We start from the raw sequence: 20127 nt of genomic DNA on the forward strand, positions 1-20127 counted from the left end.
GTCCTACGGAATTCTCTTCAGGGAAGGGTCTGTGTGACGTGAGCATCAGGGACAGGACGGGGACTGGTTGGTTACAACCTTCCCAATATCTCTCTTCAGATAGCTCTGCTCACAACATCTACAATATGAGTCTGGCAGCTAATCAGGACATAATTAATATTTGATAAGGTAATTAATTTATTAATTTACTGTGGAAGGGAAAGAGATAAGTCATTTTCAGCCTACAGATGCCTGGAAGGAGCCACATAGGATCTGTGAGCACCTCCTGGGGTGGGAGAGGTTGCCAGTTCGGCTCTGGTAGTGGTGAGATTATGGGATAATCATTGAATGTAATGGATTTCTGTGCTGGGCTGGAATAATTAAAACTATTTTGGAGGTCCAGAAACTAAAAAGACTCAGTGTAAACATATATATATATATATATATGATCACTACATGTGCGATGTAAATGTCACTGTCAGGTGTGTGTATGTGCATGTGTGCTGGATAGAAGAAAAGAAGGAGAAAAAGAAAAATGAAGATATGTGAAATGTCAGTTAATTCTTATAGCAAATCTGTAAGGAAATTTGTTATCCAGAGAAATTAACTCAAGCTCAAACATAGTAACTAAGATAGTACTAGAACATTCTTGTCAACCATCCAAATGTTATTTTGAAAAGAGAGAAGAAAGGAGAGGGAGACATGAGAAAGGAAGGGAGGCAGGAGAGAGAGAGAGAGAGATCCAGAGATCCAGAGATACAGAGATTTAGAGAAACAGAGATCCAGAGATCCAGAGTTCCAGAGAGTGATATCCAATATCCACAGAGAGGGGTTTTTCTTTTCTTTCACAAGTATTCCCCAGCTGTTAAGGTTATTTTTTATACAATTGTTTTCTGGCATGCCACTTTATTTTAGGAGTGTTAAGTTAGGTCTTTTACCTTAAAAATAAAAAAAAAAAAAAAGGTAAAGGGAATAAACAGGCACATTTCTATCTCCTTGCAAAACCAAATAAGGCCTCAAGACAGTATTCCTTGCAAGGACACCCCTATCCAAATCTGTGGTTCTCAGGCATCCAGAAATCCTACAGATTCATTCAAAGGCCCCAGGCTTTGGGCAGGGATTACATGTAGACATACCACGGTAGAGTCTGTTACTACTAGGGAGGCCGTGGCATAACTAGAGACCAGAGAAGAGCATGATCTGGCTACCCTGTGTAGGCAGCTAGAGTATACAGAAATAATAAGTAGATTGGTTCAGGAACAAGTGGTGGTACTTAAGTGATGATGGTGACTGTGGCTATGGCAGAGAAGCGGGTACATGGGAGTTGTGCCTGTGGGCTGAATCCAGAGGTTGTGGTTTGAATGTGGAAAGCCCCCAGAGGCTCATGCATTTGAATGTTTGGTCCTTTGCTGGGAATGGGCTTTGGGTTAGTGAGTTAGCGGGGACAGGTCTTGAGGTTCCTCAATCCCGCCCACTTCTTGTCTTCTCTCTGCTTCTTGACTGTCTAGGCAATACAACTTGCCAATTCAAGATCCTACCACCACGCCTTCCTCACTGTGAGGGGCTGTATCCTCACCAAGTGTGAGTCAAAATAAACCCTCTTCCCCTAAAGCTGCTGCTTCTCAAGTGTTTGGTCACAGCGATGAGGACAGAAACTAATGCACGGGAGAAGCCTGGAAAAGTGGTGCTGAGGGGAGAGCACAGTGGATGGACCTGCAGTTGGTGGCGGGCAGGAGACTCGCTTATTAAAGAGTCTTCAATCTGGGGCGTGTTGTGTGGAGATAAACACTGGATACAGGAATCTGGAGGCCACGGGGCTCTTGTGGTCCAAGAAGCTGAGTATCATTGGTATAGAAGTAACATTTACACCACACAAGAGGAAGGGGTCAGAAACCTCACTGGTAGCAGAGACAGGGAGATAATTCGAGAATATAATCTTTATATCTCTTTATATATAGATATAATCTATATATCTCCTGGCCTCGCTGGGAAGATGTGGCATTGGTGAGTATCTGGCTGCAGTCTAAGTGGGAAGAGACTCAACTAATCAGAGATGAGCCTTTATTCTAAAACCTGCTGGTGGCAATAATTACATCCTGTTTTGTATATTTCCTTTTGGGTGTTTCTCTTTAAATTATACATTGTACTGCATATAATCAGATGCACAGATGATAGATGACAAATTGCCAAATAATTGAAAATTAAGATAAAATTATTGGTATTATTTAAAGAATGTAGCTGTATATTGAAGGCATAGCTGGCTGCATAGATGGAAGAATGAGTAGGTGGGTGAGCAGACAGGCTGATGGGAGGTTGTATAAACAGATAGATGGGTCGACGGATGGACAGGCCAGGTGGGTGGGTGAAAGGATGAATGGATGGGTGGGTGAGTGGATAGATGAATAGACAGAGAGATTAAAGAGACAGATTTTCAAACACTGTTTTATATTTGAAATATAGTAATTAAGAATGTACTCCAGAAATATTTTGTGCTTATTAGAGCCCAATATGCTCTAAACTATACACAGAGGAAAACCCTGATTTTTCTTCTCTTTCCTGACAAACGAAGTCAAAGAATCATTCATGAGTCTTGAGGAGTTGGGATGGGCTAGGTCATATGATTGGCCACAACTATCTTCATATCTATCACATCTAAATTTCAAGATCCACAATCTGCTGGAAGTTCAAATACTTAATTCCTAAATGAAGGAATCCCACATAGATGGCACCTTCCCCTTCCCCTGGGGCCTGATTCATTCAGGTGAGAGTGGGAAGGTGTTGGTTCAGGATAGACTCATTTGGGAGAATTGTCCACAGTGTAAGATCATCCACAAGCAATGCTATTTATGAATATCTCCAATTATTTGCTTACAAACAGTCCTACCACAAGAGTCCTTCCTCTTTAAGGAGGGAGGTTTAAACATTAAGACAAGATTAGGAAAGTATTGAAAAGCCACCCTCAAAAGGATGGTACTTCCATTTTCTTGAATGTCCTCACCTAACCAAGACATGAAGTAGCTGGCAGGTTCCATTAGCAGAACTCAGCCCTGCTAAGGTCATTAAACCCAGCATGAAGTTTTGGTTTCACTCCTGATGGTCTGACCCTCCTGCTTGGACCTTCCTGCCTCCAACCCCCACCGTCAGCCCAGAAGTGAGAAAAATTCTTCTTCAGGTTGCTGGTGGGCCTGGGATTGACAGCTCGGCCAACTTTGCAGAAAACCACAGTTTGGAGTGGAAATCACTTTTGGTTTCTGGCTCCTCAGCACTCCTACACATCTAATTAGCTCAACAATTGGTCCCTGTGATAAAATCAGCTAATTTCATGTTCAAATGGCTGCTTTGTGGTAAGCAGCGCAGTCACTCCAACGCCACATATAAAGAAGTTGCTGAAGAAGCCGGATCCTGCAGGTCACCAGGGGACAAACTAGCAGAGACTATCAAATTAGTAACCTCAGTCAACATTATAGTTAGTACATGAGGGTCCTTGCAGACCCAGAGAAGATCAATGGCCAGGGCGAAAAGCCTGTAATGGCGACCTCTGAAGGGGAAAAGAGGATGTGTGGAATGTAGGGAAGGAATATATGCTCTTAAAATAAGCCTGGATGTTTGGGCCAGGATTATGGAGGGCACGAGTCTAGCTGGTATTGTGAAGGAATTATGCCCTTAAGAGTAAATGTCTTTATTGTTTCAGAAATTATCCAAGGTCAGCCTTGGCATAGAGCACAGGCAAGGCCATCAAGACTGCTCTCTGGCCAGCTGAGGAGACAAAAGCAGGATCTAGGACCAACCTTGATGGTGTAAGGCCCTTTGGAAGCCAGAATACTTTTAAGGTAAATATAAAAGAAAAGATGGATTCTTTGAGTAAAATCCAAGTGTGTCACCTTTCATAGACAAATCATTGACTTCTTTGGAGGTGGGTTATAGAGATTATCAGTTAAATGAAGAGAAAGGGCAAAAATTTACATAAACCCCCAAAGGAAAAACAAAGACTCAGAATTACACCAATACATGCAATTTTAAACAAAGATACAGAGAGATACAACTGTGTCTAAGTGTATCAATTCTATCTACAGATAGATAGATTATAGATAGATGATAAATAGATGATAGATATAGAGATAGATGATATATAGATACACAGATGATGTATAGACTAATTGATATATTTATTAGTAATAGACAAATGACAGATGATAAATGATAGATAAATAAATGATAGCAATGATAGCTCAATGGCAGATAGATGATACAGATACAAAGGTAATTGGTAGATTAATTACCACAGATTTGTAAAAGATGTAGTTTATGTATAAAGCCTAGAAGAGTGTCTGGCATTCAGTAAATACCCTTTTCTGTGGCTGCGATCCTATCACGCCTGTCTCTGCCATTATAAAGCTGTTTATGGATTGCACATCACTCTGATCATAACTTCTGTGGCTGAAGCTGTCTCCCACATGACTACATGATCACAGCACAAGGTCCTTCTGGGAAGTCACCTCAAGCTTTTCTTCCTCAGCTCCATCACAACTTCAGAGCACCCCTTGGTGGAATCAGCTTTGAGCCTTTGGAGCTAGTAGTCTTTTCTGGCTAGGGAGCAGAGCTGGTGGGAGAAGGACACTTTGTGGATGATGGCTTTTGATGCTGCTTACACGCTGTGATGGTTAGCTTTAATTGTCAACTTGGTACAACACAGAATGACCTTGGAAGAGAGTCTCAGTGATGGATTATCTACATTGGGTTGGCCTGTGGGCATGCCTGTGCCGGGGGTTGTCTTAACTAAGTTCATTGATATGGGATTGCCCAGTCCATTATGGGCGGCACCATTCCCTGGGCAGGGGGGTCCTGACCTGTATAAGAGAGGATGAAGCTAGCTGAGCACAAGCATGGAGGCAGCATGCATGCGTTTATTTTCTCTGTCTCTCACTGTTTGTTATAGTATAGCTAGCTGACTCAAGTTCCTGCCTTGATTTCTCAGAGATGACAGGCTGTAACTTGGAACTATGAGGCAAATAAACTTGTTTCTCCCTGAAGCTGTTTTTGGTCGGGATATGTTATCACAACAACAGAAATGAAACTAGCATGTCCACAATCCCAGGTGCTTCTTCTGCTTCACTTCAGGCCCCCGTGGCTCACAGAAACGTTGCTGCTGTGGCCTATCCCGCAGGGACTCTTCTTAGCTTTTGCAGCTCCGTGGGCTGATAATGCCTCTCGCATCCTCAGGCCGTATATTTCTTGCCTCCTACCCTGAGATGAAGTCTCCACAGCCGGAAGTGCAAGGTAACACCATGCATGATGGCTCTCAGGGAAACAGGCTTCTTCCCAGGAATAACAGGTGATTCCATGAGGCGCAAGCAACCTGCAGGCAGTGGCCAGTGTGGGCCTTCCTCCTTCCCTCTTCTATTCCTCCTATCCTCTGATCATGTTTCCTAGTACCAACTATCCCAGAAAGTCCACACAAACAAGCCCCCTTTACCCTGGGCTCTGCCACTTGTGGGACTCAGGCTAAGACAGACATCACAGGGGCCACCTAGGTACAGGTATGTAATTAGCCTCATTGTCCCCTTCCCCCACAGGTACATCCTGAGACACATTGGTTCCTGATTCAATATCAAGACCTCTTGATGGTACAGTCTCCAGAAAAAAAAAAAATAAGAGAAATGTCACAAACTTCAGCCCAGACTCACAGGGACTGTGCCCCAATCCGCCTACTGTGTCAGCCAAGCTGATATCACGGCCTCAGATGCCTGATGAGATACCTCTCGGACATATCTCCTATCACAGTGGAACTGAGCAGAGAGAGAAGCCACATCCCAGCCTGCTCCTCATTGCCCCCTCTACCACTGTGGGGCTATCCCACATTATTTACAGAGCCGCAGTGTCTACTATCATTAAATCAGAAACTATCTTAATTAAAATTTGAGTACCGTCACAAAACTCAGAAAAATTAAAGCAACTCAAGTTGTCTTCGAGAGAACCAAATCTCTACTGGAGGAGATTTTTCTAAAAGATTATAGAGCTGGTAGTGAGAACAATGATTTCATGATGTAATGTATATGTTTCTGATAAGTGCTTTTATTATGATTAAGTTTACGGTTGCCGGCAATGGGAAAATGTATATCATGAGTTGATCTATGTCTTCCAGAAAGTATCTGTTGGAGCCGTAAGCTCTTAGAACGCAACCTTATTTGGAGCTGGATCCTTATAGAAGTCAGCCAGTAACATGAGGTCACCAAGGTTAGCCTGAATCGAGCATGACCAGTGTTCTTATAAATGCAGGACTGAAGACGAAGGGAAGAAGACATGACATTTACAGGGAAAGCGTCTGGACCTGTCCTTCCCTCAGGCCCCAGGAGAAGGCCTCCCTGACACTGCCCTGATTCCAGACCGAAGCTGCAGAACAGAGACACACAACATCTGTGGATTAAACAGGTTCTCACTGAGGGACAGCACCACATAGTCACCAGGATGGGTTGATATTAAAGACAAATACACGTGGGCCCACTCTTAGACTCTTACTACGCACATTTCTTTGGTACAATGTCCCTGCTCAGAGGCTGGCAGAGATGGCTGAGACATATGCCTGGGTGTATGGTCACAGGTAGACAGAGCCAAATATCCCTCTGACACTGAGCTGACCTAGGCCACAGTGGCCTGGGGAGACCAAAGTAAAAGAGTCTTACCTTCTGGTATTCCTCTTTGGACCTCAGGGCTGCTTCCATCTGTGCAGCGGAGGTAGGGTAGACCGCCGATCGGTACTGGGTGCCGTAGTCATTGCCTTGGCGCATGCCTGAGGGTGAGAACCGGGAGAATTAGGGGGCTGCTGGGACAATAGTGCTGGCTGAAGTGGATGTGGTTGCTGTGGCTGCCTTCACCAAGTGGATGTGGTTGCTGTGGCTGCTTTCACCAAGTGCTTGTTTTAATTTTATCTTGACATCAGTTTCTTGAAATGAGCATGAACTCTATTTGTTTTAATTATAATGAAGAAAGCTGCGGAGGTGGCTTAGTGGTTACATGAGTGTCTTGCTTTCACGGAGGACCTCGATTCAGTTCCCACCACCCATGCAGGGTGGCTCACAGTCTGTGGCTTCAGCTCCAGAGGAATCCAACGTCCCTGTGGGTTCCTGTAGTCAATGTGCACACACCACTTCCCCAAGTGCACATAATTAAAAATTAAGTCTTTAATTGTAAAAAATACCTCAAACTTGGGTAAATTTATCCACTAGATACTCCATAAACAACCATTTTATACGAAAGCACCTAATGGATAACTTACTTATTTATCGCTATGACATGTACCGTGTTGGGGGAGCGCCCTCGGTGAGCCAGTTCTCCATCACTGTAGCTAGAAGGTGGAAAGCATGGTTTTGGGTCCCAATTTCAGAGTTTTCAGTCCACGGCTGTAACCCTTCAGAGCTGCACGTGTGAGAATTCATTCCTTTCCCCTTTGATTGTTTATCTCGGGTACTTTATCATAGCAAAAGAAATGAGCCTAACACCCCCACACACACACACACACACACATGGACTCAGATTTTAATTGAGTAAAATAATTCAGGCTAAGACAACAGAGCTGCGTCAGATTTGACAAGAATCTTGAATCGATAAGTGGCTTACGTCCAGTCTTACCCGTCCATCCTTGCTCTCCTGGACTTCCCTGCGTCTTTCTTCCTTAACTACCCCCACAACAGCAGGGCTCTTACTGAAGTCCCTCACTACATCCTAACCACTCTGCCACCATTTGCTCTTCCCTAGTCCTCCTCATGCTGAGCTCAGCTGCCCCTTTCCTGCCCTGAGCCCTCCAGAAGGACAGCTCCCTCATTCCCACTGAGAGTCTGCACAGTTGAATCTTTGGTCTTCACCCCTTCCAGGCTTCAGTCATGTAGTGCCACATCCCCACCAGCATGCCTGTGACAAAGCCCCCAGACCTCTTCTCAACCCCACTGTTTCTCTCTCACTGATCTCACTTTTCTCTCGATCTTTGGCATGAGCGCCACTCCTTCCGACCCTGGGGTAACCCACCTCTTACCAGCACCTCTCAACCTTCCCTTTGTTTCCTGCAGCCCGTTACCAATGCCTTCCACCCTAGGGAGATCAATACATCAGGGGGTGTGGTGTTAAACCCAGAGTAAATGGATCCACTGCAGGGTGCTGTTCCGGGGCCAGATCACAAAAGCCTCTCATTGAGGACTGTTGCCAAACATCCTTCACAGACAAGCATGTTAAACACTTGGTTCTTAACTCCTGGCACTGTTGTGGAAGGTTCTGGAAATGGTAGGGGGGCTAGCTGCAGGAAGCAGGTAACTGGGGGGAGCGGTGTTTATTACTTGAGCCCTTTGTGCCTTGTTCCATGCCATGGGTAAGCATCCTCTCTCTTATGCCCTGTCTGCACCATGGGGCTTAGAGTCAAGAGAACCAAGCAATCATGGCCTGAAGCCTCTGTAACCACAGGCTGGAAAAAAAAAAGAAAGCCTTTCCTCCTTTGTTTCAGTCAAATCTTTGGTCACAGAAATGAGAAAGTCACTGACACAGTGAGCAGACTGAGCGAGTGAGCTGGCAGAGCCTTGTCCTGTGGGTTATCTAACCACGTGGCCGTGGTGGGTCATCCCACCAAAGACCCCATCTCTGCCTCCAGGCTTCTCCACATCTCACTCCTCCTTCTCTCCCCGGGAACAAAGGCAGGGGCACACTTTTGTACTCTCCATTATTGGAGCAAAACAGGATGGAGAAAATGGGTGTGGTCTTTACTCGCTCTATTAAACATACTCATGTTCATAGATTTATGACAGACTGAGAGCTTCAACTTTTTGAGTCTCTCTTTAAGTTGTACAAGGGCCAACACGCTGACCAGCTCTTGTCCGTGTGCTATTCCTTAAGAATGCTTTCCAAAGACAAGCTAAAGCCTCCTTTAAACAGTCCATCGGGGTGAGATTAGAAATGTGCTCGGCTCCTGGGAGTTAAGTCACAGCACCCCAGGAGAGAACATCAAAATGTGCATCTTGGTTCGGCATCAGGCTTCCGTGAGCGCTTGTCTGTCAGGAGCTAATAAGCTGTCAGCTAGGGACAGTGCTAACTAGGTCACTGGGGTGGGAGCTGGGGGAAAAGCACAGCTTACTTAGGCTCTTCTCAAGATGGAGGGAAAGTGAAGAAATCGATTAATATCCTTAAAGTAAAACCTAAGTGTTTTTATGACACTATCTGACGACTGAACTGCTAAAATCCAGTGGGAGTTTTCTACACACAGGCACTTCAGCCTCTGCACTGCTCAGACCCTGAGCTAGACGAGCCTTGGTCCTTGGGCTGCCCTATGCATTCGTGGACACATGGTAGCATCCTCAGGCCCTATGCTTTGGTGTCCACCCAGTTGTGACACACAAGAATACCACCACACCTTGCTACATGTCCCCTAGGTGGCAAAACTGTCTCTGGCTGAGACCCATTCCTTTATATTAAGGGACCATGACCTCTGATGTTATTCTGAACAGGCTTCGTGTTCAAGGCAGATGAGCAGAGAGAAGTGAGATCCTCGGGAGGGCAGAGGCCAGGAGCTCCGGAAGAACTGTGGTAGTCTTCCCCGTCCATATTTGTGTTCGTATTCACTAAGTTCCATGGTCACCGCTGTGGTTTTGTTTTTGTTTCTAAGTTTAATTTCAATTTTTATTATTATGTTTACATTTTCAATACACACACTTGCATGCTGGCTTTTTCTGAATTTGTGAGAATACAAGCTTTTTTGAAAATTTGTTTTGTCGAATGGCATTTTTGAATTGAAACTATTTTTTTCATGCGCTATATTCTGATCTTGCTTTCCTCCCTCCCATATTTCTTCCCAGATCTTTCCCACCTCCCCACATATCCAACTCTATGCATTCTATCTCTCTTTCTTTTGAAAACTAAAAGGCAACTTTAAAAAAAAAAGGATAATAAAAACAAAGAAAAGGTACAAGAAGCACACACAAATACAGAGGTGCTCACACATAAAAAACAAGACCCGTAAAAGCCACAAAATCAGAAACCATGATATACAAGCAGAAGGCAAGTAAGATTTCCTTTTTAAATGCTCAAACAAAGCAAAAGAAGAACAAAACAAAAATCTACAAAAACATCATTGGGCTGGTTTTCTGTCAGGATCTGCTGCTGGGCGTGGGGCCTGCCCTTAAGTGTGGTTTGTAGACCCAGTGAGACTCCATTGTGGGAAAATAATGTTTTCTCTGCTGTCAGTTAGAGCTAAGTTTCCGGTTATGAATGGACACTCCCGTCCACTTTCTCCTCTTAGTGTTGAAACCCCATCCAGCTTGAGTCTGTGCAGGCCCTGTGCACACTGCCACAGTCTGTGTATTCATATATCTGACAGTCCACTGTGTCTGAAGACACTGCTTCCTTGGCATCATCCATCTCTCTGGCCCTTATGATCCTCCCACCTTCTTTTCCAAGTAGTTCCCTAAGCCCTGAGGGCAGGGGTTTGATGAAGATACCCATGGACTGTTCCAAAGCAGCTTTTTGTTTTGGTTTTTGGTTTTTGGTTTTTTGAGACAGCGTTTCTCTGTGTAGCGTTGGCTGTCCTAGACTCACTTTGTTGTCCAGGCTGGCCTAGAACTCACAGAGATCTGCCTGCCTCTGCCTCCCCAAGTGCTGCGATTATAGGCATGTGCCACCATGCCCAGCCCAAGGCAGCATTTTGACATTTAAAATCTAAAACGGCAGACTTGGGAACAGTAAAATTTAAAATTAGTATGTATAGAGTTTAGATATAAGGCTCTCAGCTGTATAAAGAAAATCGCAAAAGGTCTTTTTTGCTTTCTATTTAAAAATCTGGGCAGGAGAAAAGAGAAGGATTAAAGTAGCATCCTGCCTTTGCTGGTGGCCAGTGTGGCTACCACGCTGCCCAGGAATCTCTATACATCTGTCCTGTCTCACGGTGCCCATGGGAACAGCATCCATGTTACCAGGGATGAAAACAAAGATGATGGAGCAAGGTAGAATTGTGCTTCTTTTTCAGTTAAATAAGTGAAACTTCACTGGAGTCTGGAGTCAGTGGCTCCATGATCACCAGGGACTTATGTCTCTTTTCACTCAGTTATTTTTAGCATAGAGCTTCACTCTTAAGGGAAAAAAAAATCTTCTGGTCCTGTAACTGCCATGGCCAAAGCACAGACTAAAAGAGAGGGGAGGAGGAAAAGTGAATGGACAAAATCTCTCACTTCCTACATCTTTATTATTTTCATTTATTATTATTATTATTACTATTATTATTATTATTATTATTATTATTATTATTATTATTATTATATGTGTATGTATGATGTATGTGGTGGGCAGGTGCATGCACTGTGCATATGTGGGGGACAGAGGACAACTTTACGGAGTCAGTTCTCTCCTTATGTGGGTTCTGGGGACCAAACTCAGATCTCCAGGCTTTCCTTGCAAGTGCCTTCACCCACTGAGCCTCCAGCCTGCCCTGACTTCCTCCATCTTTAAGCAGCCTTCCTAGAAGACTCACTCTGCAACATTAGTTACATTTTATTGATCAGAACCTGGTCACATGGCCATACCTCCCAAACTCCCCTATGCTTGGGGCCTAGATCTCTCTGGAGACCATATCCTCACTCAATTTCTCCTTCCTTCTCTACTTCTCACTTTTCCTTACAGGTTCTCCCCTCTACTGCTCTGTCCTCCTCCAATCACAGGCCTGGATCCCTGAGCCTCAGGAGCTGCTGCATCAGGGAAACTAATTGACTCTGTGCTGGTCACCAATTCTGATCTCATTCAAACTGGTTTACAGCCTGCCTTTGCAGTCTATTGTTTCTCAAATTCTGTCACGCTCAGAGAAAATCCTAAACACTGCTTGGTCCCACTTACAATGATGCACCTATGTTCCGTGCTTGACTCCATCATGGGAAGGGGCTTAGAAGCTACAGCTTGTTCTACAAAATCCTGAACACCCCCAGTTACTTCTTCAAAAATCTATTTCAATGAAAAGTAAATCTGGACGGGCGTGGTGATGCATGCCCATAAAACCCCAGCACTCAGGGAGGCAGAGGCAGGGTGACCACTGTGAGTGGGAGGCCAGCCTGCTCTACAAAGTCTAGGACAGCCAAGGCTACAAGGAGAAACTTTGTCTCAAAAAAAAAAAGAAAAGGAAAGAAAAGGGAAGGAAGGAAGGAAGGAAGGAAGGAAGGAAGGAAGGAAGGAAGGAAGGAAGGAAGGAAGGAAGGAAGAAAGGAAGGAAAGTAAAACTACTGATGAATGGCTCAGAACTGCAGTCATTTCACAAACACACACACACACGCACACACACACACACACACACACACACAGAAAGCTTGTCTTCTACTCCTGGCTTATGAACGGACCCACTAGTTTGACTGCACAGAGATGGCACTGAAAACCCGCATGCTCGGGGTCACGGAAGACCACAGTTCACACAGCTCATCGCAGCATTGCCTCCCTTCTGGGACTAGAGAGGACACCACTCTGCTCCAGCACCCTCCACCAGGTCGGGAGCCTCCCTCTCTCACAGTGACACACGGTTTCTTCCTACAACCCAAGAGCTCTTCTTGGCACACCTGGCCTTTCTCTCAGGTGTCTGAGATGAACCCCATGAATATTGAACAGTCTCACTTTACCTGACTGGAAAATTAATTCTGTCAATTCTAGCTGACAGCTCGTTTTAAATCTAAAATGAGAAAGTGAATGGATAGCTGTTGTTTCATCAAAAGGAAGGCAGAGAGGGCATCAAAATAGCTACCAAAGCCTGGGGAGATGGCTGAGCCAGGAAAGCATGAGGACCTGGGTTCCATCTCTAGAACCCACCGAAAACCTGGGCACATGTGTAATGCCAGCACAGAGCATCAGTGAGCTTTTCACGATGTTTACAGAAACAACACCAAGCATAACCAGATGACATAAAATGGAGAAAGTGAGCTGCGCATTAGTAATCATGCATCTCCCACTCTGTTGTTGACTATCAATGGGATCTGCTTTGAGCTCTCCAGCCTTGGTTTCTCTGCCATGATGAATTGCACCTTGGACTATGACAAAAATAGGCTCTTTCTCCCTTAAGTTGTTTGCACCAGATTATTTTAACACAGCAGCAGGAAATGAAACTAAGACAATAGTTAATACAGAAAAGGATATAAAGCATTTACATACATGTACCAAAGTACATAAAACATAGTACACGGTGGTTTATTCAAGTGTACACTTCAGTGTTACAGTAATATGACAGTGTCATGACGTGAATGCGCAGACAAAGACCACCAACCTAAAGAAACAAAGTGCCATTGTCCTCCCTGTTTCCCATCTATGACAGTGTCTTCCAGTTCAGTTTGACCTACTTTTGAAATTTATACAAATAAAACTACATGGTGGTTTCACCCTCATGTTTCTTTCGGAACATCTCTTGAAAGAGCGCCCCACCCACTATGGGTGCATTCATCCCATGATGAGAGTTCGAAGCCCAGGACTGCCAAAAACACTCTCAGCGCGCACTCCAGTACACGTACACACGACGTCCTTAAGGGTGCATACCAGGAAATGCAGCTGTTGGCCAGTGAGGTTTGCCCATCTTCAACGGAACTGCACACATACAAGCCGCTTCCCGGAGCGGTGGGAGCGATGACCCTGATTTACAAAGCCTCTGTTGCTCTACAAAGTCTGAGCTGCTCTATCCAGAGTCCTGAAGCTCTAAGGACCTGCCAATTCACAGGCTGTGCTCCAGTCTGATACTTTCTGTCAGTCAGCATGGCTCATGATGGAATCTCACATGATCTTAATTTGTATTTTCCTAATTGATAATTATGTTGTTTTGCATTTTATGCTTCTCCACTGCTATTTAAATACTTTGGCCATGTTCCTTTGCAGTAATCTGTGTTTCTAAAAGCTCTACGTTTGCTTAATTTTTATTTATATTTAAATTACGTACAGGAGTGTTTGTCTTCATGTACACCTGGTGCCTTCAGCAGCCAGAAGGTGTAGGTCCTGTGCAACTAGAGTTACAGATGGCTGCAGGCCACCATGGTATGCTGGGAACTGAACCTGGGTCCTTTGTAAGAGCAGAAGTGCTCTTAACTGCTGGGTCATTGTTCCAGTCCCTACGGCCTTTTATGATAAGCCAAAATTTTGACGTGGGTGAATTTGTCAAACTTATTTTGCCTTTTTGGTGTCTTTTCTAGGAAATACTTCCAGACCCCACATCACAATGAAGTCATTCACCTGAAGTCCTGCATATCTTACCATTGGCTTTTTAGGTCCTAAATGTACAAGGAACGTGTGTGTACGTGTGTGTGTATGTGTGTGTGTGTGTGTGTGTGTGTGTGTGTCATAAGACAGAAACTCCACTGATTTTTTCCCCTTAAGAATCTCAAAACAAAACAAAACAAAACAAAACAAAACAAAAAAGGCTCTTTATTAATTAAACAATTCTCCACAGTGTTCTGAAGTGCTGATGGTGTCTGCCCTCACCTCTGGGCTCAGGCACTGTGCACTGTCTGTTTATCTGTCCCCAGATCCAACGCACAGCAGCTTAGCAGGTGCTGTTTTACAGCGCACTCAAGACACGCAGAAGAAAAAGTTCCTGTGCTCTTGTTACATAAGAAAACATTTGCTTTTATAAATACTGGAAATCCTTTTTTTTTTTTTTTTTAATCTGAAGAAGGAGGGGTTGGAGGAGGAGAGAGCAAGAATAGCCACATAGCAGCAGGACTGTAGCATTCACTGGGGTTTGTACTAAATTTACAAAATAGTCTAAGAAGAATGACATGTTCACAGGCCCGTTACTGGGTCTTCCAGCTGCCCCATGGCTAAGGGAACACTATTAGAGATTTATTAATGACACTTATCTTCAAGGAACCTCTTTCTGAAATTCTTTTGGCTGAACCTAACAGTTTACTTTTTGCTCATGCAAAGTTCATTTAGTAAAGAGGGCTGCTAACCCCTCCTGCTTCTTGAGTGCCTAAGGCGGGGTCTATGCTGGTGGAAGCTGATGTACCTTTGGTAGATTGCTTCCATGGGCACTCACTTTCAGAGCTCAAAGGCTAGGTAGGAGTCTTAGGGGTTAAGACTGGAAGCAGCTGATGTCATTTTTGCCACATACCATTGGTCAGAACTCAGTCACATGACCACTCAGAGAAAAGGACATCCCAGAGAGCTGGGGAGAAGAGAACAGCACTCAGTCATGCATTTTGCCTCTCTCCTTGACTTAGGTCTGAAGGAAGATCCCCTCAACCCTCCCCAGTATGAGGCTGTTATGCAGCTGGGACCGACAGCTCACATCTCTTAATAGTGGCCTTTGTGAGTTTGAAGCCACCTTGGGCTACCTGATAATGACTGTAGCCCTGAGCTACAGAGTGAGAAATAGAAATAAATAAACTACAGTTCTTGTTCCAACATGCTGCAGTTTCTGAATAGTTCACTATTAAATAGTGTACGTGCACACTATTTGTGAAGACTCTTTTCCATGCTTTTCTCACCTATGAACACCAAACTGTGCTGAATACCTTATTGCCTCGACTCTGGTAGCCATGTTTTTCTTTTAATCTGTTCAGTTTTCTCAGTAAACACTGAGATGCTAAACCATGTGCCCTGCAGTCTACTTGGTCAAGGCCATTGTCTTCAGGTTGTCACTGATTTCAGTTTGCCCAAGGTCCACTGAGGATTTCTGTGTAATGTTCCTAGGTCAGACTATCCTGTGATTTTGTTTTCTCATGTGCTCAGCTTGGGGATCAAGGCTACAGAGAGGAACGGAACAAACCTCCATTCTCTCCCTCAAGACAACAACCATTTCTCTCTTAAATGTTGGTAAAATTCACCGAAGTATCTGGTCCTCTGAAGTATGGACTCAGTTTCTCTAAGGATCCCAGGTTCATTTCTTTTTGTTGGGCTCTATTTTTAAAAGGTTTGTTTTCAATGTAACTTGCTTCTCAAGTTCATTGTTCCAGATATCCTCTAAGTCTGGCAATGTCTCTAGTGTCTCCAGTGACATTCCTATTTATTATTATTATTATTTTTATTATTATTATTATTATTATTATTATTATTCATACTGGGAATCTCTGCCTTGATCTTGTTGTTGTTGACAAACCATTCTTACATTTTAGCAGATGCATATACATTTGGAAAGTCTTGGCTTTCATGGTCATCTCTGCTGCTGGTTTGAACTCTACATAATTGGTTTATGTTCTTAATTATCTCTTCCTACTCTCTGAGATTATTTTGTGGTTGGTTTTCTTGTTTCTTGAAATGGATGTTCTTCTCTCATCTCACAAGATGAATCATCACTTAATTAAAATATTTTCTATAATATTTTCATGATTTATCTTTTTTTTTTTGCCAGTGATTTTTCTTGGAAGCACAACAAGAAGCAATGTTAAAGGGATTTATTCTGGCTCGTGTTTTGAGGGGACACAGTCCCTCAAAGTGGGGAAAGACATAGTGGCAGAACTTTCCACATCTGTTTGCTTACCCAACTGTAGATCCAGAAGCAGAGGCAGGACAAGAAAAAGATCAGACTGCAAGCCTCGCACTTGCCCCGAGGTGAGCCACTTCCTCCTGCTAGCCCTCACGCCCTCACGCCCTCCGGAAGGCTCCACAACCCCACAAAACAGGGCCACCTGCTGGGTATCAAGTGTTCAAACATAGGAGCCCATGGGGGACATTTCACGTGCAAACTAAGGTGCTAAGATAGTTAGAAATTCAACTTTCTTTTTAACATAAGGTCATTCTTCTAGATCACTTTCTGCTACTGATTTCTAGAGAATGATGCAATGGTAAGAGAATACTGATCTGAGTGATTTTAAACCCTTTGGACACGCTGATCTTTTTCCGGCCTTGTGTATGTTCTGTGTGTGACTGAGATGACAGGCCACTTCCAAGTACAATGCAGTGCTTCCTATGTGTCCAACAATTTAAGAGCTCTGAGCTTCTCACACCTCCAATGTCTTTAGTAAGAACCCCAAACCCCACATTTTATGGTGTTGGAGTGTTCTCTCAGAACATGCATGTCTCCAGTCCCCTTCTGCCTGTCTTGCTTCCTGCTTCCTTTTATCTTAGTCTGGTCATTCCTCACATTTTGTCAACTGTTTGATGTGATGTTTTCAGTGTGTTCTAAATATTTTATCCAACATCTTAAGTAGTTTTCAGTGTTTGAGCCGAACTGAATGGCCCAGCCCGCCATTACTAGAATCTAGAAACTCCAGTTCCCGTCAATGCTATCAGCTCTGATCTCCTCCTTACCTAATTTAGGACTCTCATATGAAGTGTAGTAGTTCTTCTGACTTCATATTTTATTGCTGAAGTGCAAAATTTTCAAATTCTAAATGATGATGTAAAATGTGTGTGATTCCTCTGAATGTTTCCAAAAGCCCAATTATCTTCCTCTTGCTAATCCTTAACAGCATGTATGAAATTGTAATGGACACCGCAGGGGTTCACCGCCACTGGCAAATGTGCAGCTGTTTCCAGTCACCGTGGGTCATGCCTCCTCCCCTCTGAAAGCATCACTTAACAATGTGGAGTCACGTGTCTTACCAGAGGAGGAGCACCAGGCTTGGAACTGAGCCCTGGGGAATGAATTCCATCTTTGCAACATAATAGAAATGTAGGAGCAGGTGCCAGGCAAATCCTCTTGCTTCACTAGGCCAGTCTGTCCATCTGCAGAATGGGTCTAGCTTTCACAGGTGCCTTTAAGAATCAAAAAGGACTTCACATACGTAAGATTCTAAGCACCATGGCCAGCGTGGAAATGCTACCCCCTAAGAGTCCCTCAGTCAATTTGGAGGTGCCCGACCCTTACAGCACTGAAAGGCAGAGCAAACCTGTTCCACGTGAGCATTCTATGAAAGGGAGATTGAGAGTACAAATAGCAGGATGCTGTATACATGTGTGATGATGCTACGCAGGGAGAACTCACTTGAGAGAACAATTAATAAAGAAAAAAAAACAAACCAGGTTCTTTGTTTCATCATTCTCTGTTCCCTGAGATTCTTAAAAGAATGAAGCTCCTTGCAGAATTTGTAATGCTGGGTTTGAGCCACTTTTGCATTTTGTGTGTGTGTGCAGCTGTCCCCGCACTGCAAGCATGCACATCTGCTCATTAGCAATACAATATCATTCCCACTGTCTAATTATTTGCAGATGATAGATTTCTTATACAGGATCTAAAAAAAGGATAGTCCTTCAAAACTGGTGACTTGTTAAAAAAAAACACAACACTAACTTAAAAGGGTCAGCAGAATAAAGTTCAGATATTAATTTGGCAAGTTCAAATAGACGTACACTAGCACTTAATTGCCCACTTGATGGGAAACAGGAGGAAAACGGGATTTTTCTCCCTGTAATTAATGTTTCCCAGTAGACAGAATGCAGGGTGTGCATGGGGGGAGACCCTGGCTGCTCGTCGTGCACCTGAAAAGAGGCCATGGGGCAACTACACTGATATGGCTAGAGTAAGGGCTGATGGAGTGAGTATAAGGGAGGCATATATGCAGACCAAAGGGAACTCAGTGTCCATGGAGGTCTGGAGAGATGACATGGTGGCTCGTGTCTGTAAGCCTCATGCTGGACGAGGAACTGAGATAGGTAGATGTCCAGACCTCTCTGGCCAGCCGGTCTAGCCAATTGGTGTGTACTAGGTTTAGTGAGAAACACCACCTCAAAAAACAAAGTAGAAAGCCATAGGCAGGACACCTATTATAAACTTCTGGCCTCTACAAGTTTACCTGCATACACACACACACACACACACACACACACACACACACACACACAGCAGTCTTAAGTATGAGCTGAGGAAGCCTGCATGGATTTGTTTTTGTTGCTTGCCCTCCCTCTCACTGGCAGGTTCATCTACACTGTTACTGAGGGATGTCTTCACTGATATTAGAATCTACTTCTTCAGGATTTCAGTGTAGACTGAAGACCAACCAGCAGCAATCCAGGAATTCTCTAGGCCTCCAGTGCTAGATCGCAACTGCAGTGCCATCCAGCTGCATGAACTCAACAGTTACCATTCTCAGCCTCCCCAAGGTGAGACAGCCATTGTTAGATGACTTGGACCACATCCTATAAGCCAGTCTAACACACACACACACACACACACACACACACTCTATCAAGTTAGAAAACCCTGATAGATACACAGACCAATCATTTAGTTTGGGTTAGGTGCTAAGAAGGTCATAAGGCTTGTTGGTGGAAAGTTACCTAGGTGGCGAGGGCAGAGAGCCCTACTTTAGTGTGGGAAGATCAAGGAAGACTTCTTGGAAGACAGCAGAAATGAAGAGGAAAAGGAGCCAGGCTTGTCAAGGGCTGGGGGCAGACTTCGAAGTAGGGCAGACTCTAGATCAAGAAAATGTTTGTGTCTTTAAGACGCAGAATGAAGAAAGGAAGGTCACTATATCTGAGACACCCTATCAGAGAGAGGGAGTTAATGTAAGGTCATGGGTTAATCTAAGGTCACACTGGCCACTGTAGAGTTTGTAAATGGCCCCAAAGAGGACAACCAGAGAAGAGGTTGAAGCAGGAGAGGGGCTTGTTTTGTGAATTAATACTGTGGACAGCGGATCAGGAAAGGGCAGTGGTGCGAGAATTAGCAGGCTTGGAGGCCACTGAGGATGGACCTCTTCCTCACAATCCACTTTAGACTCCATCTCCTATTTCCCTACTATAAACAAGAAGCTTCACTAGAAAGGGAATAAAAAGCATGAAGAATTGAAGGTACTGCGCTTTGGTGAGGCCTACTGAGTGACAGTTACTTCCTCTAAGTCAACACAATGGACTCTGAGTTCTACCTCTGACCCAGCATCGGGACATGACATTCTGACCTGCTCCACAGATTAGAATGTCACATGCTACTGTCCTATTGACTCCTTCTTAAGGGTTGATCCAACTGCGCCTGTCAATCATCTGGCCAGGAGCACAGCCCTCAGGATTCACCATGGAGACATGCTAAGAAGATGGGAGGATTAAGTATGCCCTTAATAAAATAACATGTTGCATTTCCCAGAAGCCTCTCCCCTTATGGTTGCAGAGTATCATCCACACAGCACTGCAAAGCCTGCCTTCTTTTCTGAGTTCTAACTCTTTCCTTTTACTATCTATCTATCTATCTATCTATCTATCTATCTATCTATCTATCTATCTATCTATCTATCT

The 20127-nt window shown here is 44.1% G+C and overlaps 1 protein-coding gene across 5 annotated transcripts in view; it reads right to left on the reverse strand.

Annotated features, from left to right (window-relative positions):
- Window positions 1–20127, reverse strand: part of Msra (methionine sulfoxide reductase A) — a 302775-nt gene that overhangs the window by 79654 nt on the left and 202994 nt on the right. For all 5 annotated transcript variants that reach the window (XM_055609788.1, XM_055609789.1, XM_055609787.1 and 2 more), the window contains one exon: window positions 6660–6766. In XM_055609788.1, coding sequence (XP_055465763.1) covers window positions 6660–6766 — 107 coding nt within the window. The remainder of the gene's footprint in view (window positions 1–6659; window positions 6767–20127) is intronic.

The sequence above is a fragment of the Psammomys obesus genome, unplaced genomic scaffold (genome assembly GCF_907164565.1).
Source record: "Psammomys obesus unplaced genomic scaffold, mPsaObe1.curated_primary_1811, whole genome shotgun sequence".
In the NCBI taxonomy this organism is placed as follows: domain Eukaryota; kingdom Metazoa; phylum Chordata; class Mammalia; order Rodentia; family Muridae; genus Psammomys; species Psammomys obesus.